The sequence below is a fragment of the Pseudorca crassidens genome, chromosome 2 (assembly GCF_039906515.1).
Source record: "Pseudorca crassidens isolate mPseCra1 chromosome 2, mPseCra1.hap1, whole genome shotgun sequence".
Classification (NCBI taxonomy): domain Eukaryota; kingdom Metazoa; phylum Chordata; class Mammalia; order Artiodactyla; family Delphinidae; genus Pseudorca; species Pseudorca crassidens.
Window position 1 is genome coordinate 85,706,152 of NC_090297.1, and position 26,638 is coordinate 85,732,789.

A 26,638-nucleotide genomic window follows, 5' to 3' on the forward strand; every position below is an offset into this window, starting at 1 on the left:
TATCTTGGGTCACAAATCAAGCCTTGGTAAATTTAAGAAAATTGAAATTGTATCAAGTATCTTTTCTGACCACAACGCCATGAGACTAGATATCAATTACAGGAAAAGATCTGTAAAAAATACAAACACATGGAGGCTAAACAATACACTACTTAATAATGAAGTGATCACTGAAGAAATCAAAGAGGAAATGAAAAAATACCTAGAAACAAATGACAATGGAGACACAACGACCCAAAACCTGTGGGATGCAGCAAAAGCAGTTCTAAGGGGGAAGTTTATAGCAATACAAGCCCACCTTAAGAAGCAGGAAACAAATAGAATAAACAACCTAACCTTGCACCTCAAGCAATTAGAGAAAGAAGAACAAAAAACCCCAAAGCTAGCAGAAGGAAAGAAATCATAAAAATCAGTTCAGAAATAAATGAAAAACAAATGAAGGAAACAATAGCAAAGATCAATAAAACTAAAAGCTGGTTCTTTGAGAAGATAAACAAAATAGATAAACCACTAGCCAGACTCATCAAGAAAAAAAGGGAGAAGACTCAAATCAATAGAATTAGAAATGAAAAAGGAGAGGTAACAACTGACACTGCAGAAATAAAAGAGATCATGAGAGATTACTACAAGCAACTCTATGCCAATAAAATGGACAATCTGGAAGAAATGGACAAATTCTTAGAAATGCACAACCTGCCAAGACTGAATCAGGAAGAAATAGAAAATATGAACAGACCAATCACAAGCACTGAAATTGAAACTGTGATTAAAAATCTTCCAACAAAGAAAAGCCAAGGACCAGATGGCTTCACAGGCGAATTCTATCAAACATTTAGAGAAGAGCTAACACCTATCCTTCTCAAACTCTTCCAAAATATAGCAGAGGGAGGAACACTCCCAAACTCCTTCTACGAGGCCACCATCACCTTGATACCAAAACCAGGCAAGGAGGTCACAAAGAAAGAAAACTACAGACCAATATCACTGATGAACATAGATGCAAAAATCCTCAACAAAATACTAGCAAACAGAATCCAACAGCACATTAAAAGGATCATACACCATGATCAAGTGGGCTTTATTCCAGGAATGCAAGGATTCTTCAATATACGCAAATCTATCAATGTGATAAACCATATTAACAAATTGAAGGAGAAAAACCATATGATCATCTCAATAGATGCAGAGAAAGCTTTTGACAAAATTCAACACCCATTTATGATAAAAACCCTGCAGAAAGTAGGCATAGAGGGAACTTTCCTCAACATAATAAAGGCCATATACGACAAGCCCACAGCAAACATCATCCTCAATGGTGAAAAACTGAAACCATTTCCACTAAGATCAGGAACAAGACAAGGGTGCCCACTCTCACCACTCCTATTCAACATAGTTTTGGAAGTTTTAGCCACAGCAATCAGAGAAGAGAAGGAAATAAAAGGAATCCAAATCGGAAAAGAAGAAGTAAAGCTGTCACTGTTTGCAGATGACATGATCCTATACATAGAGAACCCTAAAGATGCTACCAGAAAACTACTAGAGCTAATCAATGAATTTGGTAAAGTGGCAAGATACAAAATTAATGCACAGAAATCTCTGGCATTCCTATATACTAATGATGAAAAATCTGAAAGTGAAATCAAGAAAACACTCCCATTTACCATTGCAACAAAAAGAATAAAATATCTAGGAATAAACCTACCTAAGGAGACAAAAGACCTGTATGCAGAAAATTATAAGACACTGATGAAAGAAATTAAAGATGATACAAATAGATGGAGACATATACCATGTTCTTTCATTGGAAGAATCAACATTGTGAAAATGACTCTAGTACCCAAAGCAATCTATAGATTCAATGCAATCCCTATCAAACTACCACTGGCATTTTTCACAGAACTAGAACAAAAAATTTCACAATTTGTATGGAAACACAAAAGACCCCGAATAGCCAAAGCACTCTTGAGAACAAAAAAAGGAACTGGAGGAATCAGGCTCCCTGACTTCAGACTATACTACAAAGCTACAGTTATCAAGACGGTATGGTACTGGCACAAAAACAGAAAGATAGATCAATGGAACAGGATAGAAAGCCCAGAGATAAACCCATGCACATATGGACACCTTATCTTTGATAAAGGTGGCAGGAATGTACAGTGGAGAAAGGACAGCCTCTTCAATAAGTGGTGCTGGGAAAACTGGACAGGTACATGTAAAAGTATGAGATTAGATCACTCCCTAACACCATACACAAAAATAAGCTCAAAATGGATTAAAGACCTAAATATAAGGCCAGAAACTATCAAACTCTTAGAGGAAAACATAGGCAGAACACTCTATGACATAAATCACAGCAAGATTCTTTCTGACCCACCTCCTAGAGTAATGGAAATAAAAACAAAAATAAACAAATGGGACCTAATGAAACTTCAAAGCTTTTGCACAGCAAAGGAAACCATAAACAAGACCAAAAGACAACCCTCAGAATGGGAGAAAATATTTGCAAATGAAGCAACTGACAAAGGATTAATCTCCAAAATTTACAAGCAGCTCATGCAGCTCAATAACAAAAAAACAAACAACCCAATCCAAAAATGGGCAGAAGACCTAAATAGACATTTCTCCAAAGAAGATATACAGACTGCCAACAAACACATGAAAGAATGCTCAACATCATTAATCATTAGAGAAATGCAAATCAAAACTACAATGAGATATCATCTCACACCAGTCAGAATGGCCATCATCAAAAAATCTAGAAACAATAAATGCTGGAGAGGGTGTGGAGAAAAGGGAACCCTCTTGCACTGCTGGTCGGAATGTGAATTGGTTCAGCCACTATGGAGAACAGTATGGAGGTTCCTTAAAAAACTACAAATAGAACTACCATATGATCCAGCAATCCCACTACTGGGCATATACCCTGAGAAAACCGAAATTCAAAAAGAGTCATGTACCAAAATGTTCATTGCAGCTCTATTTACAATAGCCCGGAGATGGAAACAACCTAAGTGCCCATCATCGGATGAATGGATAAAGAAGATGTGGCACATATATACAATGGAATATTACTCAGCCATAAAAAGAAACGAAATTGAGCTATTTGTAATGAGGTCGATAGACCTAGAGTCTGTCATACACAGTGAAGTAAGTCAGAAAGAAAAAGACAAATACCGTATGCTAACACATATATATGGAATTTAAGAAAAAAAAAATGTCATGAAGAACCTAGGGGTAAGGCAGGAATAAAGACGCAGACCTCCTAGAGAACGGACTTGAGGTTAGGGGAAGGGGGAGGGGTGAGCTGTGACGGGGCGAGAGAGAGTCATGGACATATACACACTAACAAACGTAGTAAGGTAGATAGCTAGTGGGAAGCAGCCGCATGGCACAGGGATATTGGCTCGGTGCTTTGTGACAGCCTGGAGGGGTGGGATAGGGAGGGTGGGAGGGAGGGAGACGCAAGAGGGAAGAGATATGGGAACATATGTATATGTATAACTGATTCACTTTGTTATAAAGCAGAAACTAACATACCATTGTAAAGCAATTATACCCCAATAAAGATGTTAAAAAAAATAATATAAATAAAAAAAATAAATAAAAATAAAAAGTCACTGTGAACACATCCATGAGCTCTCATGTCCAGGGACTGAAAAATGAAAAGGCAGTGAGCAGAGAAATAAGTGGAACCATCTTAAAGGCATTCATCAAACCAGGTGAAAAAGGCTTTCGTTTTCAGGTCCTTTGAGAACATAGCAAATATAAATTCCTTCTAAAGAAACGTCTTCATTGCTGTCCTCAAAGAACTTCCACAGATAAAGCCTCAAAGAAAATGAGCAACCAGAATTAAAAAATAATAATAAAAAAATAAAAATAAAAAAAGATATTAAACACACAGGGAAACAAAACACTATGAGTGGAGCCAGTAGACATCACAGACAATATAATCAGGCTCACAAATACTTTAGATAGTGGGATTCTCAGAGTACAAAGTTAAGTAATTTTATCTGTTTTAAAAAATTAAAGACAGGCTTGAAAAATAAATAAAAAGCTACCAGATTTTTTTTAATGTAAAAAAAAGGACTCCTAGAAATGAAAGATAAAATTGTAACTCAAAACTCAGTGGACCATTTTAACAACATGTTTGAAATTGGTTAAGAAAGTATTAGTAAACCTGAAAGTAGAATTGAAGAAAATGATCTAAGATGTAACCCCCAAAACACAGAGATGAAAGTTTAAAAAATAAATTGAGTCATTGAGACTAAAGTAAGAATGTTTAACATATATCTAATGAGAGCTCCATAAAGAGAGGAGAAAGACAATGAGAAATTCCCCCAAATGATGAAAGACATCAATCCACAGATTCAAGAATCACAAGGAAAACCATGCAAAATAAATAAAATGAAATCCAGACTTAGATAAGTCACTGTAAAACTGCTGAACACTAAAGATAAAAAGATCTTTAAATCAACTCCCCTCCAAAGATATTATGACTCTCAAATGAGCAATAACTAGGCTGCTGGTGACTTTCCAATAGCACCAATGCATGACCAAAGACTAAAATGATATTGTCTGAGAGGTGAAAAAAAATAATAACTGCCAACCCAGAATTTTATACATAGTCAAACTATTTTTCAAGAGTTAATAAATGTATAAAGTTTCAGAAACAAAAAGAGTTGGTCAACACCATACCCTTACTGAATAAAGATTTAAAGTATTTATTCTAAGCAAAAGTGAATTGATTTCCCATGGAAATCTCAACGTGGAAAAAAAACCTGAAGAAAATAGGCAAAAATTTGAATAAAGCTAATCCAATATTGGCTAATCAAGCATTAACAATACTACTGATCAAGTTTTAAAAGGATAGAATTATTACATTATGAGATAGGGAGGGCTAATTAGAATTACAGTACCTTAGTCTATGCCACAAGACCCACTCAGATTAGGTCCCCAAATGGCACAGATCCAGAATATTTAGCTTGTTTTAAAATTTAGAATACAATCAGTCCTAGAAAAAAAATACATCTTTCACATTACTCAAAAATTGGCATCTCAACTGTAAGGGAAACTGACAGACAAGTTCAGAACTACTTATTTAAACCAAATGGCAGACTTAGCTCTGAAGGATAATGGCTTGTCAGTCCTCTTGGTGCATCACATAGACTTTTTAAAAGCTGTGTTCCCTTGAACATCATCTTATGGCAGGTAGGTAAATTTCTGTCAGTTTTCTTGTGATGGATAGAGGTGCTCACACTATCATCTGGCAATAAAAGTGGGGGAACTAGCCTTGTGTACCAAAGAAAACCTGAAATCTCATCACTACATTTTATTTATCCAAAATATTCATATCTTTTAAATTACTCAGTAATAAATTATGGACTTCCTAATACTTTTTTTTCATCTGCTTACTTCTCTTTCGTAATAGTGGAGAAAGCCCAATTGGTTTACATAATAGGTTATGTATTGGGACATTAGTTTCTAGGCAATGGGGAGCCACTGAAGCTTTTTGAACAAGGGTGTAATGTAATTAGAGTTACGATTTTAAAAAATTATTCTGAAAATGATCCACATTTTATTTGATAAGGGTATAAACCACTTAGCCATTGAAGTTGAAAAGCAAACCCAAAAGGAGGATGGACTAAATCTATTGATTGCACTTCTGCTTTGTAACCTTTGTGCATGTGTGTGCATATGCACACACACACATATATCAAGACAACATATTTAAATAAAAATATTGTTATCAAGAATATTTATCAATAAATTCTGCTGGTTAAATTGTGTTGCTCCTCTGACTTCTTGTTACTTTCAATAGGAATCTATGATAAAGAAGAGTCTTTTATTTTACATTCAGTCATTTAGTCAGTTGTTTTTCTAATGTATATTATTAAATTTATCTATCTAGATATAAAAGTCACAAAATCTAAGTACACAGATTCTGTAAAATATGGAAATCTGTGGAAAAACCAAAGCTTTACAACTTAATATAAAATTTTGAAAGAAAATTTGAAATAAAGCATCATGAAACAAGAAACATTTTTTAGCAATTTTTCAATAAATTTATAGACTGACCTTATGCATACTGTTTTTTCAAAAGAAAACTATTGGGCTTCCCTGGTGGCGCAGTGGTGGACAGTCCCCCTGCTCATGCAGGGGACACGGGTTTGTGCCCCGGTCCGGGAAGACCCCACATGCCGCAGAGCGGCTAGGCCTGTGAGCCATGGCCGCTGAGCCTGTGCGTCCAGAGCCTGTGCTCTGCAACGGGAGAGGCCACAACAGTGAGAGGCCCGCGTACCACCAAAAAAAAAAAAAATAAGAAAAAAATAAGAAAACTATCAAAAAATATAGCCTAGTATTCACAGTTTGATTAATCTGAAACGTGTACTTCCGACTGAGAGATACAATTGTAAACAACAGCCTGCACGAACAGGCAGAAAAACTGACTGAGGAGGTACGACAGAATTGAGTGTACCTTTGGAAACTAGAGCTGTAATCCAGTTTGTAAGAAAGTAAAGAATGGAAGTATTGGCCTAAACTCCACTGAATCACAGAAACCGAACACAATACAACACAAGTGACATCCTTTTTTCAAAAAGGCACAAGGTTCATTGAGTTGGGTGATTCAATTACCCTCTCAACCTGGAAAGAACCCCCCTCCTGATCTGAAGTCCACTGGCAGAGCAATGTGGGACAGCCTACATTGTACACAGCTGGTAAATAGCTAAAAAGCTGCAGGCTTTAAAGTACAAGAATCTCTGACCTTTCATGATTGGTGCAATGATTCTTCAACAAAATACTACTTACAACAGAGTTCCTTAAAAGTCTGCAAAAGATTACATTTTCAATTAAATACCTCCAAATATCTTCTCTTCATACGGAAATCTGTTTAAATAAATACAATGTGCAATGTGCAATGTTTCATCAGGTAGTAAAGAATTAATGAAACAACATTTTTTCCTAAAATAGAAATGATTTTAATCTTGTTTAGACACTTTATAAACTTTTCAAAGAATATCATTATTCCCATTTTGTCTTTTTTTAATAAACTTTTGTAGACCTTAAATGAATGTGCTATACACTAATTAGAATCACAAAATCACTACTGAATTATAGAATATATAAGGAAAATTTAGCTAGCATGGATCATAATTCTAGTATCTCCTCATGCATGAAGCCAAGAGTACTACTACCTTAGATATAATTTTAGCCAAAACACTTTCTACTTCAAATTTTGGACATTTTGTTTTACTCCTTTTCTCATGAGGTTATTAAATAAATGAGATTTCATGCACACATTTCACATAAATTATTCATTCTCACATACAAGACAGAGATCCTGTGATGATAAATGTTTGGGATACTACAAAGTTAGTATCTCTTTTCAGATTTCATCTTATTTACAAAACAAACATAAATCATTGATGATTTCCTACTATCTACAGAATTAAGTCTCAAATATTGAGCATAGAATTAAAATATTTTCACGACCTAATCCCAACCTAATTGTCTGGTCTCTTTCTCATCACTCTTGTTCATGTAATCTAGGCTTCATCTTAGCTACACTGAATTTATTATATTTCTCCAAATATGCCGTGTATACACCCATATTCCTGCTTTTTCATATGCTGAATACTCTTCCTGAACTGCATGGATTGCAGCACTAACCATATTGAATTATGGCTAGGTTTTTGTGTTGCTTTGTTTTTTAACGTATCTGGCTTTGCTTACAGATTATGAATTTCCAAAAGGCAAGGTCATAGCAGGGACCCTTTCTTACCCAGTACCTGTCACTGTGTTTGGTACATAGTAGGTGTTCAATGAATAACACCGGCTACAAAAAAAGTAATCACTTGTACAATATTTACCATATTGAATGAATAAGGAAGTTAATAATTCTACATCAACAAAATATTTGTTGAATAATTACCATATTAGAGATTTTTTTCACATACAAATATTATTTAGTTTATACCATAATCCTGTAAGACAGATGCTATCTTTCTTTCATAAATGAAGGTAAAGAAATAAGTAATTTTCCCTGGGTTCACAAGCGTTCAATCTAAAAATTCAACCTGGACTTCAAATCCTAAAAAAACTGACCATGTAGATTAACACCATGTCCTATACCTAAGTAATAACCTCTAAATCTTTTGAAATTCTAAAGCTATATAAATTTATAATTTTTCTCCTACAATATTTTTTAAATCATTGACATATTAAGAAATGATCTTTATATATTAAAAGGTACCTGGTAGTTGAAGGGGCACTTTACTGGATTTTTGCAGCATTTTAGAACATAAGTTTTAAACCCTGTGAAAGGAAGGATTCGCTACATCCTTATGAGAAGATTACTTCAGCTTTTGCTCAGTTAAAAGATAAGATACTTGGCTAAGAGATTGTAATGCTCCTTTCACAAACAAAAGATACTATTAATTAATTATTCAATCAATAAACCATTCTCTTAGTGAATAAAAATTAGGCTTAGCCTTACATTGACTTAAAAAAAAAACAAAACTGAAAGATCAAAATTCCTTTTTTTTCTACTCATGCCCATAAAAGTCTGTTTTCTATTTTTTAATTGTTGGGGGCTTTTGGTTACAACTCTATCAGTCTCTATGAATTATTCCAAATCTTAAACAAATTCCCTTGATTTGTTTCAGTGTGCCAGAGTTAATACCAAAGCACATTTTAAAACAAAGATACGGACTTCCCTGGGGGCGCAGTGTTGAGAGTCCGCCTGCCGATGCAGGGGACACGGGTTCGTGCCCCGGTCCAGGAAGATCCCACATGCCGCGGAGCGGTTAGGCCCGTGAGCCATGGCCGCTGAGCCTGCGCGTCCAGAGCCTGTGCTCCGCAATGGGAGAGGCCACAACAGTGAGAGGCCCACGTACCGCAAAAAACAAAAACACAAAAATACTTCACAAATTTGAATGTGTTCAGATAATCAATGACATTCCTATCTATAAGCATTTAGCACGCCTAAGCTAGAGCAAATCTATTCAGTGAATGCTTTGTATTAAAAAATGACTAATTTCAACACGAACTAATTTTTAAGACAATAAACAGTGAATACGCATTTCACAATAATCATATCACAAACTGGGAGAGACTAATTAATAAAATGTGCCACATTTTCACAGGCCTATAGAAATCATATTTTTAATACTTTAACCCAATTTACTAAGACAAGCTTTATGCTTTAATCATGGTCATAATAGATAGAGAACAAGATCAAAGGCTGTTATTAATTTTCATTTGCAGAACTGAATCCAAATTTACCTTGTTTGAGATACTTGTGATGAACGATTTAATATCTAGATTGGTTGGACAGCTCTTCTGACAGGGGGCATCTGCACATTTCAGGCATCTAGGGAATAAAATAACTGAATTAAAGAAACTATAAAGTAAGTGAGATAATATTCTATATATTCTCTACCCTATACCCATTCAGAGTTAGTGTCTATTAAGAACAAATAAAATTGTACTATTTTTAGATACAAAAATTTTTTAAGCAATAAACATAGAGTACTTGTGTTTCACTTTTTGCACACCTCCTAAGGTGTATGAAATGGCACCACTGAGGCTAATAACTGCCCTTTCTCTTGGTGCTCCTCCTAGAGTTCAAGAAGACCAAACTTATTTAAGATACATCATTCATCCATCCATTTACTAAATCAGTCTTACTTGGATCCCTCACAACACTGATAATGCTTAGAGAATGGAGTCTTTTATGATAAAAGTTTTGTATGCCTTTTACACCACAATTATACAAACACAAAGGTAAAGTCTCTCTTTTTACCACGTGTAAATTCCTTTCTTCCTCCATTCATCTCTCCCACTTTTCCACCCACCTCTCCTCCCAGCCTTCTTCTTCCCCTGCCATCATCCCTCCCTCCCTCCCTCCTCCAATTTTCTGATGTCTTTTAACCTACGCATTATTCACATGACAATTGGGCTTTGCAGTAGATGCCTCAATGCATAGACCAGATCTACCCCCTTTCAGACTGAAGTATTTATTCCTCCAGCTGCTGTGCCCTCACGTGAAGAGAACAGGCTGAACCAAGGTCATGCCCCCTTTCTAGCTGCTGCCAGTTTCCAATCACAGGTCAGTGAGGGGAGGTAGAGGCGCAGTCTCCTTGCCCCCACTTGGGGAATAGGTCTGCAGGGATCTACTGCAGCCTTTATCGTAGCTATGTCTGTCCAATCCTGATTCCTTCACTCTTGTTACAGGTGTGGATCTTCTAATAAACTTCCCACATACTAATCTCATATCAGAATCTGCTTTCTGCGGAAATGACCAGAGACATGTTCAAACTTCAGTGTTCCTAAGAACCACCTGGGAAGCTTGATAAATGTCATAATTTCCACAGAGAAGCCCCTCCTGAGTCTGAGTTATTGGTCTGGGAATCTGCATTTTGGAAAGCCCCTTTAAGGTGATTCTGATAAACATGGTTGGAGCCACACAGTGAGAATCACAGTTCTATAATTACTACCTTAGGACTGAAACCACTGGTTAGAATGGTCTTTAATTTGTACATTCATATACGTATTTGTGTATTCATTTGATAAATATTTAATGAGCCCTTGTTACATGGCAGAACCTGGGATATGAGGTTATAAAAGTGATGAACAAGACCACCATGGTCCTGCTCTCATGGAACTTGCAGTTTGGAGGAAGTTCAGACATATAAAAGGCACTTGTAGTAGTCAGTGTGGTCAATGTGAATTTGGGTAAAAACAGCATGCTAAGGGAGCATATAAGAGGAACAGTAGTCCTGGAGGGAGAGAGTCAGGCAAAGCTTATTGGGAACAATAACACTTAAAGGGATGATTGAAGAATGAGTGGGCATTAGGGAAGCAAATGAAGGTGGGATTTGGAGTGCAGGGTCACTCAAGAAAATGACAAAGGATAAAAACAGTACGTGCCAAGGCCTGGAGAGAAAAAACATGAGAGGGTAGGTGAACTAATGGAATCTGGTATGGCATAAAGTGAAAGTGGGAGTAGTGAAAAATTAAGCTGGTGATCTGAAATTTAACATACACCATTGTCACATCTGTCAGAAGACGAGAATTCTCTGAGAATTTCACTGAGAATGAGTCCCACGTTGCTCAGTGACAAAGGTCACTAGCTGGCTCATTTTCTATCCACTTCCATGTGTAAAGACGTTGGTTCATTTCCTTTAAGAAAACAATACCGGTCTCCTTGTCATTCTTTTATAAGTCAGAGAGTCCTCTTCATTGTCTGAACCAATTTCTCAGTACCTAATTAATATCTTGTTTTTAAATCTGATCTCTTCTCTCTGGTTTGTGCCCTTAGCCTTCTCTCTAAATTAAATTTTACACAATGAGTACCGAAGGCTTTTCATAATCAATTGTCCTCTCTGAAATGCAGTCGTTAAACCTCTCCCCTATCATTTCACTAAATGCCATTGTTAGATTCACATTTATAATTTAGTTGAATTCCTATCTTCTTATACTTATGGGGTTTTTTTTCCCTAAAACACTGTCACTGAGTTTAAAAAGAATTTCTTGGAAGTATGATCAGTAGGACAACAATCCAAAAAGAAAACAAAAAGCATGGTTTATTTGGTCCTTGATGTTGAAACGACGTGATACTTATATGTGTTATCTTCACATGGATAAATATGTTGTACATTAACAGTGGTTTGAAAGGATTTCCTATTATGTGGTAAAATAAAATAGCTAAAATAAAAATAGCTATAAAATAATATGCAATCTTAAATGTCTTCTGATTTGTAAAAAAGTCATTTTGACAATTTTTTAAATATCTGCCACTCCATAAGAATAAAGCAACAGAAATACTTGTTATGATAGATAAAGATATAGATAAATAGATAGAGGATTCTGGTTATCCCTAATGAAGTCACAAGCTTTCGGCTTTTCTTTTTTTTAACACGCAACTTGAATAATAAGGCAATTAAAAAATAAAGTTATAATGTCAGCAGGTATGAATGAGCCAAATTAATTCAAAGTGTATTTTTCTGTTCTTCCAGAGAAATCTTATATTCAACATAAACAGATTCACTTAACAGCACTGACAACACAAGGAGTTTTAGTTGTGGTTATTAAGCCTCTTTACCAAATAATTCTCCTTTTATTATTGAGCTAGTTCACAAATAACAGCTGTTGGAAATGTCAAATGTTAATGAGGCAGGGCAATGGAAACCTGAATTGTAGCATTCTTTTTTTCTTTGGTGCCATGAATATGCCAGAATGGGCAGACTCTGATAATAATACCATCTTGCAATTCTCTAAGCGCTCTGCAGACTAAAGTGCATCAGGCTGCCATTAATCCCACTTATCACTCTGACAGCTCAGTAATTACACTACTGCTATAGCCAGGTAGTCCTAATAAAATATCAACCACTGCAGTGGAATGCATACTGGGGAGATGTTTTATTAAACTTGGGGGGGATTGATCATCAAGTGACATTAGTGTTGACCTATTTTTCTATTTGACAATAAATTATCCTTTGACCATGCCATAATAGATATTACAGAGTGCATTTACTGTACCAAATCAGAAAGGTACTGCATTACAATGATGTAGGCAAATGGTGTAAATAAAATAACAGAAATGCATGTCAGAATGTATTACCTAAATTGCTTTAAATGATTGATACCATGAAAAATCACAGACACAGTACTTAGGGGAATATGTCAACAATTATTGTAAACCACAGTCCTACATAAATTTTTCATTAGAAGTAACATTTAAATTACACTTGTTTTTTATCCTCAGTCATTTAATTCCCCTTTTATGTTTCAAAGTAACTCTTTTATAGTGCAGTTTATTTTTAAATGCATTGTAAGAGGCAAAAGTTAATACAGATAAACATTTATGTAATATTTTAATCCCCAAATAATTACATTTATACTGAGTATGTTAAATTATTTTTAAAGCAATAAAAAGTCTTAATTTTTTACCAATGATGAACTTTTTTCATTTTTATATTTAATAGAGAGGATAACTACAGATTTCATTAAAAGCAAAATATACAATCTTTAATAATGTTAATCCTTCATGATTCAACATCACCATAAAAAATGTACGAAAACTTTAGTACTGCTACTTAAAGGACAAAAACTATTAAAGATATATTTATCCAGGAACTTTCTCTAGGGAAAGAGAGCTATGATTCCTCTCCCCAAATATCAGTGAGGCTGGACAGTTTGTTCTTTTTTTTTTTTTTTTTTGCGATACACGGGCCTCTCACTGCTGTGGCCTCTCCCGTTGCGGAGCACAGGCTCCGGACACGCAGGCTCAGCGGCCATGGCTCACGGGCCCAGCCGCTCCGTGGCATGTGGGATCTTCCCGGATTGGGGCACGAACCCATGTCCCCCGCATCGGCAAGTGGACTTTCAACCACTGCACCACCAGGGAAGCCCAGAGGCTGGCCTATTTTACTCCACAGTATGACACCAAAAAACATTATAGTGAGCAATGAACTAAAGCATTTCATTCTTCACACATCTGAGAACAGATGCCTGCTTCTTTTATTGTTAAGCATACATAGCAGTTGGAATAGTAACATATGCTTGTTGAAGAATTTTCTAATCCATGAGTTTAAATAATAATTAATTTCTTTCTCAGTTTAAAAAAATCACACAAATCTGTTTGAAAGACTTGAAAACTCACATTGCATTGTCTTTGGGTTTTTTGCTAGACTTTGGTTCAATCAAGTCAGCACTGTTTCATCAGGTTATGTATTATCTATGTTAGCTTATATAATCAAACTGGGCAAGTCAGTATTTACATTAAAAAAATTAAATATTTTCTTAATATTCATGTTGTATTTCCTCAGATCTTTGATATTCAGTACCTTTATCTGGAAAGGTCTAACTACTTCAGGTGTAGCAGTGGGTACAGGATCTAACTTCTCCACCCTATTATAACCAGTGTAAGCAAATATATAGTCTAATATCCTTCCCCAACTTGGCAACATTTCTACTGAAACTGGGCAGAATGGAGTATCAGATTGAATGGAAGGTGTGTGAGTCAAGAAATGGAGGTTAGAAGTGTCATACATATATCTGAGTTCCACAGCTTACATCACTTGCACCCAGATTCTGTCATAATAAAAGGACCCAAGAAAGCTGGTTGGCATCTTTAAAGTATGATGAGACTAATCCAATGTTCTGATGCATTAAATATACAAGAGCCATTCTCAGCTTCCAATAATTCTCTCTGCTTCTCTCAGTATTCCATTAACAGCCTTTCCTATATACTTTCTGACTCTGCTTCTCTGATTACACCACAGGTTCTTACTAGCTCAAGGGTATTTGGAACTAACTTTGAATATTCCTAATATGCATCTTGGCCCAGTTTCTACATTCCACTGGGCTGGAAAGCTATGGCAACATCATTTACAATAACTGAATTTTTTTTTTTTTTTTGCGATATGCCGGCCTCCCACTGCTGTGGCCTCTCCCGTCGCGGAGCACAGGCTCCAGACGCGCAGGCTCAGCGGCCATGACTCACGGGCCCATCCGCTCCGCGGCATGTGGTATCTTCCCAGACCAGGGCACGAACCCACGTCCCCTGCATCGGCAGGCGGACTCTCAACCACTGTGCCACCAGGAAAGCCCTAACTGAATTTTTTTATCCTGTGCACCATTCTGCCTTTTAACCCCACCAACGATGTTCATGTTTTAAGGCTTTTAATATTTATTTGATTTTATAGGTTAACAACAAAACAATCTTTAAGTAAAGATATTTATCCACTAGAAATTTCCATTCACATGTGGGTGCTGCAAGATAGTTCAAAAGAAGGAAAATTTAGGGCTTCCCTGGTGGCGCAGTGTTTTAGAGTCCGTCTGCCGATGCAGGGGACGCGGGTTTGTGCCCCGGTCCGGGAGAATCCCACATGCAGCAGAGCGGCTGGGCCCGTGAGCCATGGCCGCTGAGCCTGTGTTTCCGGAGCCTGTGCTCCGCAACGGGAGACGCCACAACAGTGAGAGGCCCGCGTACCGGAAAAAAAAAAAAAAAAAAAGAAGCAAAATTTAGAACAGTACACAATTCACACAATCAATGCTCAAAACATTTTGTTGGATGATCATGAATCTAGGAATATAACATAGTTAAAAACTTTTCTACAATATGTCTATAGTCTGTGTCAAAAAATTGTTTTGTCTCAAATACTAATAGCTAAAAATGTGCATTTTACACTTTTTGCATATTTTGAGTTAAATGAAGGAACTTAAAGTTAAAAATAATACTCGTTTTTGATCTTCATATATAACTGATTCTTAAAAATTAATAAGATCACTTTTATCTCCACTTCATAGATGAGAATATTGAGCCTCTGTAAATCTCCCAGAAGCATAATGAAACCAGTGGCCAAGGCAGCTGAAGGAACTACTGGAACATATTTACCATCTTACACCCATCTAGCCCATTCAGGTATGAAGACAACTCAAAATTTTAAAAGGTGATGTTTTACTGACCTCATCTCTTGACAACACTAGTGCCTCCTTCCCAGAGTAATTTGAAGACTGAGAAAAAAGCAGTTGAGAAGTCACAGCTAGAAAAAGGCTATAGTATCCTCTCTCCTAGAGTCCAATTTTAGTTTAAGAAAAAAAAAAAAAAGTGGAAGGTAGTCTTAATCATCTCCTCAAGAGGCTTCTCAAGTCAAGATGAAAACATTAGAGTTTTATGATATTACACAGTTTCGAAGGCTAATTCAATTACAGCTTTAAACAGCTTTAGCTGTAGCCACTTCTATTGGAAAGATACTTTTTGAGCATAGTCTTACTTTTGAAAAAACTGTGTGTGCTACAGAAACCTCAACAGCCTAAGAAGCCATAAATTTGCATACATCTTGTCCTGCAAGCAAATAAAACACTTCCATAAGACTTTAGTACATATTACCTCCTAAAATTTTAAACAAACATATCGTCCTATTTTACTACACAAAGAGAGTATCATCATGAGTATCTGAAGAATGCTGCTCTTAAACTTAGATTTTTCTCTTTCTTATGAGAGCCAATGGGACTTTAAGTTTTTGTTGTACAGAGGTGGAACAAGAAGAATGTGATGGAATCTGTATATATTACAAACTGCAAGAAGTCGTTGAAAGAAAATAAACACACATCATGCATATATGCATAAGACAGAAATAATTAGGTATGAAAAGAGAACCAAGTATGATTAAAGGAAGTGGGGTCAGTCCTTAAGGCTTTCAGAATCTACTGGGACTTTAAGATACTAGAAATAGCAGTTTTAAATAATAAGCCAAGATTTAAATACCAATACCAAAATCTAAAGAAAATAGGTTTATTTGCCAAATGTAGGTTACAGCCTTTCCTTCATTCCTTCATTCCTGCTCCACACATTATCTCCTAGTACTTCTGTATTTTCAATGCCTGTATAAGGCATATTTCTCCCCTCCCCTTTTCAACTGCTGCCACCCGGTGAGATGGTGACAAAGTATTTCTTACCCTCCAGGGTAGGGTAGCACTTTGTCCTGACAAAATATGCTATCTATGCACAAATAAAATATTTCCTTAGGTAACTGTTTGCAAATAAGAAAATACCTATATTTTGCATACCATTTTAATTTGAATACATTTATATACATGTGACGACATACATCCGTAATAAAGATCAGTTACACGTTTAGTTAGCATGTAGTCGTTTTCAAAAACCCAAGATTCACAATACATTTTATAGTCTAGCCTACCATTTTTAACTACAACAAGCCATAGGTAATTATTTTTCAAACCAGTATATTGCTGCTCAGCACAATTGTGGTTCCCCTCACACTCTAGACATCTGTTACATGATGCTCAATACACTTTTGATCCTTTACAGACCTTAGGGAGAACTAGGTGACAGTACTGACAGTTTTTATTATAGCTTTCCTACTACTCAATAATCTTGTTTCACCTGGACTATTTCCCCAGTAGTGTCATAAACTCTTTGATTTATACTGAGAATCCTTCCAGGCTTCTTAGAAAGAAGAAATTATTTTTCGTAGCATGTCCATATGCTGTGCAAATTATATTTTCAAACTTTGGAACACCTGTTGTATGTTTATCTTAACTCCAATGAAGCCCCTTTAGGAAGGGCAATCCAAACAGGTAATTTATATTAGTCATAGATGCTCTAAAAGCAAAATTTTCAGCAAATGCCAAAACTGAAAAAGCTTTATATTTTATGACTTTTTTCAGGCAATTTCAGAAAAAATATAATAATAATAGTAATATTGACAGATCTTTGATTTCTAATAAACATGTAAAAGAGAAACAAAGTCAAACAGTTTAATCTATAAATAAAATACAACTCCTAGATATGTGGGATATATTGATCATGAAAAAAAGAACATTTGTGTAAATATGTAAACCTACTTAAGTGCATGGAGACTAAGATTTAGGATAGATTTTACTTTTTACAATGTTATATTATTTGAATTTTTTTGCAATGTGTAAATAAAACATGTAATATGAAAAATAAAAAAAAGACTTAGATGTTGTTTGGCAACTAAAATCACATTATCTTGTGTAATTTTCATTTTGGTCATTTGAATTGACAAGGCCAAAGCCAACCCACAATGCTCCCATAGCCTCTTTAAGTTTTACAAGGGGCTAGTTGAAGGTTTTAATAGGAAGACCACAATGAAGTATACTTCTGAGTAGCTGGTGGTTCACAAAGCTAACAGAACAAAGGGTCAGGTCTGGCCAAAAAAAAAAAAAAAGAGTGAGTGAGTGACAGCACAAGTGCTGGAGGGAGTCATTAATTAAGTTAAAACAACAGCTGAATAAAATATTTGGCCTTAAAATTATAAGACAGTATTTGCCAATAATAGTATTTAAATTTATCCAAATCTCAGCTATCTAAGTGCAGCAGGAATGTAGGAATACATTTATTAAAAAGCCACCATGTTCTAAGTTCTGTGCCGGCGAAGGAGAGAATTTACTGAAACTTACTTGGAAGACGTTGACTCAAAAATATACTGGACTTACTTCATGTAAAAGAGATTTTTGTTCAGTTTTTTTTTTTTTCTTTGTAAGTGCAACAGTGATTGCAATACTTTAGGTGCTGAAAGAACAGATTTGGAGAGCAAATGCCATATCTGAATTTTCTTCCTGTTGGAACTAGTATTCAGTTTCAAGTGTGGAGCCCACACAAATTTATCTGAAAGTTTAACTTCATAAAAATAATGTCACTCCTCCTTTTTTAAAAGTAAAAGTTTTTAAACACACTTTAAATTAAATTTAAATATTCATTCCTTTTACTTAGTTAAATCTATGTTGATTACCCCAAGTAAAAGAAAACTGTATTCAGCACAAATTTTTTCAAGTGTTTTACACAATCCTGGTGATCTTTTTAAAAACCCATATCCGATCATGACATTCTCCTGTGTAAAGGGAGAACTGGCATATAATGACCTTTGAACTTGGCCCCTGCCTATTGCACTCCTCCAGCTCCAGCTGCAACACCTGTCCCACTCTAGAACTCTGCAGTTCTGTGAGCAGGTCAAGTCATTTTTCAACCTCTATCTATTCCAACAGGCTCGTCCCTTGCCTGAAGAGCCGCACTTCAAACGTGCTGCAGAATTCATCTCAGCTGTCTCTCATGAAGCCCCCTGGTTCTTACCATTCTGATCTCCCAGAGCACCCTGTGGATTTCTTTATCAAAGTAATTAACACATTGGACTATAACAGTTGATTTTCTGGTTTCTCTACTATTTCCTCCTCCAGTGAGAAAATGGTTGGGTCCCTTGTCTTTGTTGTTGGTCTGCTTGAAAATAGATTCATTTTAAATTAGCTGAAAAAGACAACCAGAACTTTGGGTATATGCCAGTTATTGTTTTTAATGTTTGGGAAAAATTATTTTATTTTAATAATTGACTTTCAAACTTATGTAAATAACATACATGTACGGTGAAAAATATTTATATTTGGTTTAATTTATTTAATAAATACTTGTGTAGAAGTTGCTATATGCTAGTACTATTGTATGTGTTTTATAAATATTAACTCATTTAATCTTCATAACCACTCAGTGAGGTAGACATAAATATTAACTCACTATATCTTTATAAGAACCTGATAAGGTAGATACTGTTGTTATTCTCATTTTAAAGATAGTAAGGCACAAAATTTTCTTCTCTGATTTAGGTTTGAAATATTTTATTGCTTATTTCTGTGATCCTGGTGATTATTAAGTTAATAGACATTTCCTAAAGTCCTGGGATTCCCAATTTTCTCTTCTACTTCATTCTAAAATCATAATAGTGTATGGTGATGTCAGGGCTTGCCTCACAGGTTGTGAAAGCTGAATTCAGGACTATTATCCAGGTGTGACTTTCTCCAAAGTCCAGTCTGTAGGTATCATCATTTCATTTCTGCAGTATTTCTCATAATGAGAGCCAGGAGCCCCAGAGAACTTGAGAACATTTCTGATATAATATAAGAAAACCATATATGTTATAGTCATTATTATACAATATATGCCATATATGGCTGGCTTCAAATGCAATCTAACAAAATTCCTCATTTGCTTTACCAGGTAACCAGCAATAACACTTACAGATCATGTTATTCTTTACAAAGCATTTTCTTATATGTAAATTACCTACAGAAATCACTAAGATCAATCTTTTCAGTAGAAATACCAGATAGACAAAATAAAAGCAATTAGAAACATCCTACAGATATAACTATGAGTCAAAATAGATAAACTAAAAATATATTCAACATCTGTAATCATGACTAGCCTAAAATAATGTCACTATAATTATAACATTTGGAACATTATATATTGTGGCAAAAAAATAATTAAGACCAAAATTGTTCTGTTAAAGATGTTGTCCAGACTACTATTACTTCCCACTAGGGTTTGTGTGAAGTGACTTAGACACTATTTCAGTACTTGGGAGTTTAATGCCTAAGAGTCAATGCTGACATCGCACATGAAGAATATGCAGAAATTTCAGGAAATTAATGAATATGAGAGAAAAACAGATAAGAATATAAATGTTTAATCTGCTTAATTTAATTCATATCTTAAGGTGGACCAAGGTTTCAGGTAATAGCACTGCTTGGAAATGAACTAATGTTATGATGGTCTGATCATTATCAGAATATTTTGAAAAAAATTAGCCTAGAAGCCAAAGGACACAATGTTCAGAAATAACATCTTGAACATTGTCATCAAAACTAGCTGCCTACAGCTAAATATTATTTAAACTCTAAAAACAGCAAAATAAAAAGCTATGGGCACATCATATATATTTTTGTAATACTGGAAAATTCCATTGACTACGCTTCTAGTGAAATGCATTATAATACTGACAGTGCTGTCACAGTTTGTCACAAGTACCATTAAATTTAAGAAATTTAAATGAAGAATTTGAGTGGAAGTAATAGAACTTATATATGTTTATGGTCTATGGAATCTTAACATATCATTTCCTTCGTTTTTTCATTCATTTCCTTCCTTCCCTTTTTTCTCAATCAACAGATATCTATAGAGCACTTGTTACTTGCTGAGGATTACTGCTGCATTCTGGAGTAAACAAGATGAGAAAGCCTTGGGTTCTGCCCTCAAGAAGCTCACATTGGAGAAGTCAGACAAATAAATACACATTCTCAAATGATGCGAAGGTGTGGCAATGGAAAGATGAGGGATGTACATACTTGCTCAATCTGTCCCCTCCTCTTTCTTAGTATAATGCTAAGGACACAATGAACAGATTTGTTTCTCTAGGATGTGTGTGTGTGTGTGTGTGTGTGTGTGTGTGTGTGTGTGTCTACATGTGTATAGGTGTGTCCCTGTGGATAGGCCAAGTAATACAGGGCTTGAGGAAGATAGAAAAAGTGAGGAACTGGAAGTATTTGCTACTATCTACTGAAAGTAGCATTGAGCTCTCTGCCCAATTACTTTTAGATTCACCTCAATCACAAACACATCATCTCTTTCAAATGATCTCTCTTCTTTTACCCACACACCAGCCAGTAGGTACTCATCACAACACAATACCATAAGAGACAATACAGTTTGATGGATTCTGGACTTAAATCCAGCTCTATCACTTACTAGCTTTGTGATCTTAGAAAAGTTACTTAAATACTTTGTGCCCCCAGCTTCCTCATCTAACTTGCTAACTATAGGCTAGACACCATACAACTATAGGGAGGACTGCATAAATTAATACATGTAAAACGCTTAATGTCTGCCATATAATAAATGCTCAATGATGTAAATCACCGTTGTAAATCATTATTGCCTAGGAACAATGGAGAATGCAATGGAATAAATGAGGACTGTTTTTCCACAGCTAATGGGAAGCGCAATGTTACGATGAAACTGTAAAATAATGACTACCACACAGGTTACTGTGAAAACGAAGTAAGATAATTATGAAGAAGACCAACAACAATGTTGCCTAATAAATGATGAGTAGAAAACATTTAAAAGAATATCTTCCAAGCCACTTCAAGGGAGTTTGTGGAATACAGAAGTGAAGTGGTATCATACTGAATAAAAATAGAATGTGTAACCATGAAAGATAATATGAAATAAAATATGTAAGATGTGTTATGTGCATCCATAAGGCTTATAATGAAAACAGCAGCCACACCCCAAAGCCAAAAATAAACTGATCTCTACAGATACCCTACGAGCATGATGGGTCAAACTTAGAAATGACTTGGCAATCATTACCTCATTTCTCCAAATGATCTCTTCTTTAGCTCATTATTAATAGTTTTAATGAGACTGTGTTAGTAACCAATTCTGTATTTGGGTAGTTAGTGTAGGCAAATTTATATGTTACCAATGAAAAGAGGTACTGGAGCCTAGGGTGGTGACAGTAGGCAGGGAGGCAAATGAATTTTGCTTTGTCAAGGGAAGCACCTCTGATAGAGTATAATTTTTTTGCCTCTTTTATTTCCCACATCTAGAATGGATATTTTTCCAATACATGAACACATTTCATATGATAGGACACCTAAATTTTCTACTTTAAACAGAAAGAGAAAGAAGAGAAACTTATTTTCAAAAATATTTTTAGAGAATAATTTTTCTTATGTACTACCTTTTAATTCAAGCTGTGAAATGTCCCACCTGTTCCCTTCTTGATATTTTTTTAAGGTGAACTTTTCAGAACAATCCCACGGAGAGGAAATTGCTTTACAAGCTAGGAAGATATGAATCTGTTCTCCCAGTAGAGTGAGTGCATAAATCCTTTTTTATTGAAGAGGTGTTGGTAAAGTTCTATATATAAGACGACAGTACAGTATTGATTTTGGTAATGCTGATACAAAAGCAATATTTTGATTTAAACATGCCATATTCTTTCCATTTTCCTGCCTTTGCTCTTACTTTTCCCTCAATATAAAATGGATGACTCCTCACTCATATTCCTCGTCTGGCAAATTCTTGGGCATCCTTCAGGATGCAGAATAGGTATCATCTCCTCTTGAGAAGTCTTCCTCAATTACCTCCTTTCCCTCCTTAAAGGTTATTCATTTACTTCATATTCCCACATTTTTCACACTATACTATAATTATTTTTTAAACTAACTATATCCCCAAATAGTTGATAGGTTTCAGGAGACATTCATTCATTCAAAAAATACTGATGGAGCATCCGTTAGGAATAAGGTCATAAGAAAATAATGGCTAAAAAAACAGACACAATTCCTTTCTGTAGCTTAGGGTTAAACAAACAAACATTTCACTGAAGATGAAGAAGGATTATAATATCATAGAGAGGTAGGATCAGGGGATCAGGAAAGTCTTCCTGCCATCTCAGAGATGAGTAGGAGTTACCCCAAGCAAGGAGAGGAAGGGACAAAGGAAACGTGAAAATGCTGTGAGATGGCAGGAGGCTCAGAGGGTGGAGGTTTTGAAGGAAGATGCTGGTGCCTGGAACAGGAAGTGAGCGGGAGGGTGACTAACAAGGGCTGGGAGACTTCAGATTTATTCTGGGACTTCAATCAGATAGCCATACCAGGGGCTCAAAAAATGTTTGCTGAATAAATAAATGAATAAAAATAATAATAAAAAGAAGACTATGCACTTGCTTGGTTTTTGAGGGCTTATATTATTTCTATCTTGAGAAAATTAAAATTTTTACAAGGTAATTTACTTCACATTACTATAAATAGGAATGAATATTTTTGCCTTAGTGAGACTTTCCCCTTTTCATATATTTAAAAGTAATTTAGAGCGCTATAATTCAGATTAAAATACAGTATTTATGATGCAGCTAACTTGAAAAATAGGCATCTTACATACATCTGCTTCCAGAGGAAATATTTATAATATTTACAAAGTTTCTCTGTGGATTCCAAGAAGATGAAAATGTACAACCTCTTTAGGAGAAAAATTATCATTTTCCACATAGCCTTACCAAATGAATGCCCCCAAAAGCAGCTTGGCACTAACCATTTCTTTTGTCTGCACTACTGAATTCCCATAATATACACTACCCAAGAAAAAGGAACACCTGCCCCTGACTGATCATCTCATTGTAGACATTTCCCATCATGAAGTGATTCAGTCATGAGGCAAAGACACCTAAAAATAAACTCTCAGGGGAAGACAAATTCAAGAATCTAATCCACAATTGTCCTCTGCATTGAAAGAGCACTGGGCAAAGAGTGCCTTCTGGCTCCTATGCTGTTATGAACAAATTATATAACCCTGATCACATCATTTAACCTGATCAGGCCTCAGTTTTTTCATCTTAAAGGTATGCGTGTATGATGAAGTGGTCTCTAAGTGGCTTCTAACATAAAAGGGCCATGGTCTGATGTCCTCTTCACATGTTTCTCAAATGTTATGGGACTAGGAGAGTAAAATTCTTAAGAAAAAGTATAAACACCATTCAGTTTTCAGTTTGGGGAGTCAATAAAGGATCACCAAAATTTTAAACTCTAATTTTTTTTAAATGAGAGAAATGAACATTTTAATAAATGGAACATACTTTGAACCCAATAGTGAGACCTGTCCTAAAATTTCATTAGTGACATGGAAATGCTTATTTTAAAAGTAATGTGAAGAACATGAAAGAAACCCAACCCACAGTAATAAAAATGGTAAAATATTTGACAACCTTGATCTGGTCCAAAATGTTCAGCTACATTAAGTGATGAGGATATAGAACGTTTCCAATTCCTCCACCCTGTTATTTCTTGGCAGTCTGACGTAATTTGGGATTAAAAAGTCCTTAAGAAAGGTATTTAATTCCATTTTTAAGTGTTAGGAACTGACCGCCTCTACCTACACTACAGTCTGAAGTTCCCATTTATTTCTATCTTCATCATGCCTGTTTTTTTTGTTTTGTTTTGTTTTGTTTTGCGGTATGCGGGCCTCTCACTGTTGTGTCCTCTCCCGTTGCAGAGCACAGGCTCCAGACACGCAGGCTCAGCAGCCATGGCTCACAGGCCCAGCCGCTCCGCGGCATGTGGGATCCTCCCAGACCGGGGCACGAACCCGTGTCCCGTGCATTGGCAGGTGGACTCTCAACCATTGCGTCACCAGGGAAGCCCCATCATTCCATTTTAGTCTCCTGCACAGGAGAGGTCAAACTCCTTTCTAGAAAGTGTATCAAAAGAAAACAGTTTGGGGCCAGAAAATATGGGCTTATATCCTGTCACTGCTACTTGAAGGCTGTGGGGCTTGGGTAAGCCACCTAATCTTTCTATGCCTACCTTTTCCCATCTGGAAAATGAGATAATACTTACCCTAGAATCATGAGAATTTAATAATGTACATGAAGGGCTGAAGCCCAAGTAGCTATTCAAAACAGACATGGATTCACTTACACATTCTGTTTGCTGGTGTTCATACTCATCCCACCAACACCTTACCTGGAGCATGTCTCTCGGGGACTAAGTCTTTTGACCTGTATTTTGTTTACTTGCTGCCCAAGCTATAAGCCAGAATTACTGAATCCCACAGATATACACCTTTTGCTGAGTTGGTATTCAGAAATATTTCACTAACTTTCCTAAGGCCCTAAAACTCCAAAGATCTGTTGACTACTCATTAGGTCAGATTTTTTATTTCTGTCATCCTGTCAGAATTTCTGTCATCATTCTGTCTCTCTCCGTCTCTAGTCTACACTTCTTAAAATTGCTAAAATCCTGAATTTTGAGTCTTCACTGCCAAATTGCCTTTTAATATTATGCTTATCTCTTCTTCGATAATCCAACAGATTTATTCATGTGGCTTCTTATAACCTCACCACTCTCTTTGATATTTCCTTTCCTTCCTAGCCATAAAGTTACGTAATAGTGGAAAACAGCATTTGTCTAAATTAACATTGGTATATTTCTCTTAGAAGACAAATAAGAAACTATATTTTTGCTTAATTTTGTATATAAACCACTACATATCATTTTTTTTAAAAAAATGATATTTTGTTTTAGATGAAGATTTGTAAGACACACAATTTTTATACTGTATTGCCACCTTCTATAATCTTTTATATATATGTGTATACATATATATTTGTATTAAACTCACATTCCTAAACTGAGATGCTATTAAGAAAAGACATGACTCTAATTTGTTTCAGCAATAACATCATATTTATTTATCAGGCATTTTCTAAGTACCTACCATGTGACAAACACACACCAGGGTTTTAAAAATGAATAGAATGTGATCCATGACTTTACACATTAACCATATTGTTGGGCAGCAAATATTTAAACACCTAATCATGGCTATATATGGTGAGATAAATTAAAAGATAGTACAAAATGCTCCAGAAGCAAAAAGAAAGCAGTGATAAGTTTATAGTGGGGAGAGTCAAGGGAAGTGTTCTTCAGAAAGTGGCTTTTAATCAATCTGGTCTTAAAGAACAATGACTATGACAGAGAGAGAATGAAAGCGGGGGGGGGGGGGGGGGGGGGGCGGTATTCGGTGGAAGAAACAGAATGAGAAAAGGCATGGAACGTAAAACTACATTGTGTGTTCCTGAAAAAGCTGTTCTACAGGAAGGTTAGAGTAACAGGTACCTGAGAAGCAGTAGCTAGAAAAAACTGTCCAGAAATATAGTCTGGATTAGAACTAAGTTTTACTAGTCTTCTAAGAATTTTGGTTAAAATGACATTGTAAAATTTTGATTTGAAGTTCATCTTCATTTCAAATAGCCACATGACATTCTCTCTCTCTCTGCCTCCCCATCTCCCTCCCTCCATATATACATATGTTAAAAGTGCAGAGGTAACCTAAAGAACAACTGAGATACCTCAACGGATAGGAAAAGAAACAAAACCACAGAGTAGCAAGCAGATTGGAAGCAACAGGTCTGATGGGCTCCAGGCCCTGAAGCAAGCATAGAGAGCCTAGAATCAACTCTTTTGATATAACTGAGACCAAAAGTGCCCCACCTGAGATGGGGGACTGGAATATGACTCTCTGCTTAAAATCATGGACCTTTACCATGTAAGGGATTAGAAAAATACTGAGAGTTGTGCTAATTTGAATAAAGACTCATATAAAGCTTTATGCCAAAGAGAGACAGAAGGAAGCTAACACAGACTTGATTCTAAGACATGGGTCAAGCCACCCCTCATGTGGTTACCACAGATACAACATCAACACAATATTACTATGGGATAACTTCCAGAGCCACCAATAGAAGACATG

At 35.8% G+C, this 26,638-nt stretch overlaps 1 protein-coding gene across 1 annotated transcript in view; it reads right to left on the reverse strand.

The window, feature by feature from the left end:
- The window catches only part of DPYD (dihydropyrimidine dehydrogenase), an 806,187-nt gene that overhangs the window by 606,347 nt on the left and 173,202 nt on the right, over positions 1-26,638 (reverse strand). Inside the window, exon 4 of the mRNA XM_067726990.1 lies at positions 9,283-9,370. Coding sequence (XP_067583091.1) covers positions 9,283-9,370 — 88 coding nt within the window. The remainder of the gene's footprint in view (positions 1-9,282; positions 9,371-26,638) is intronic.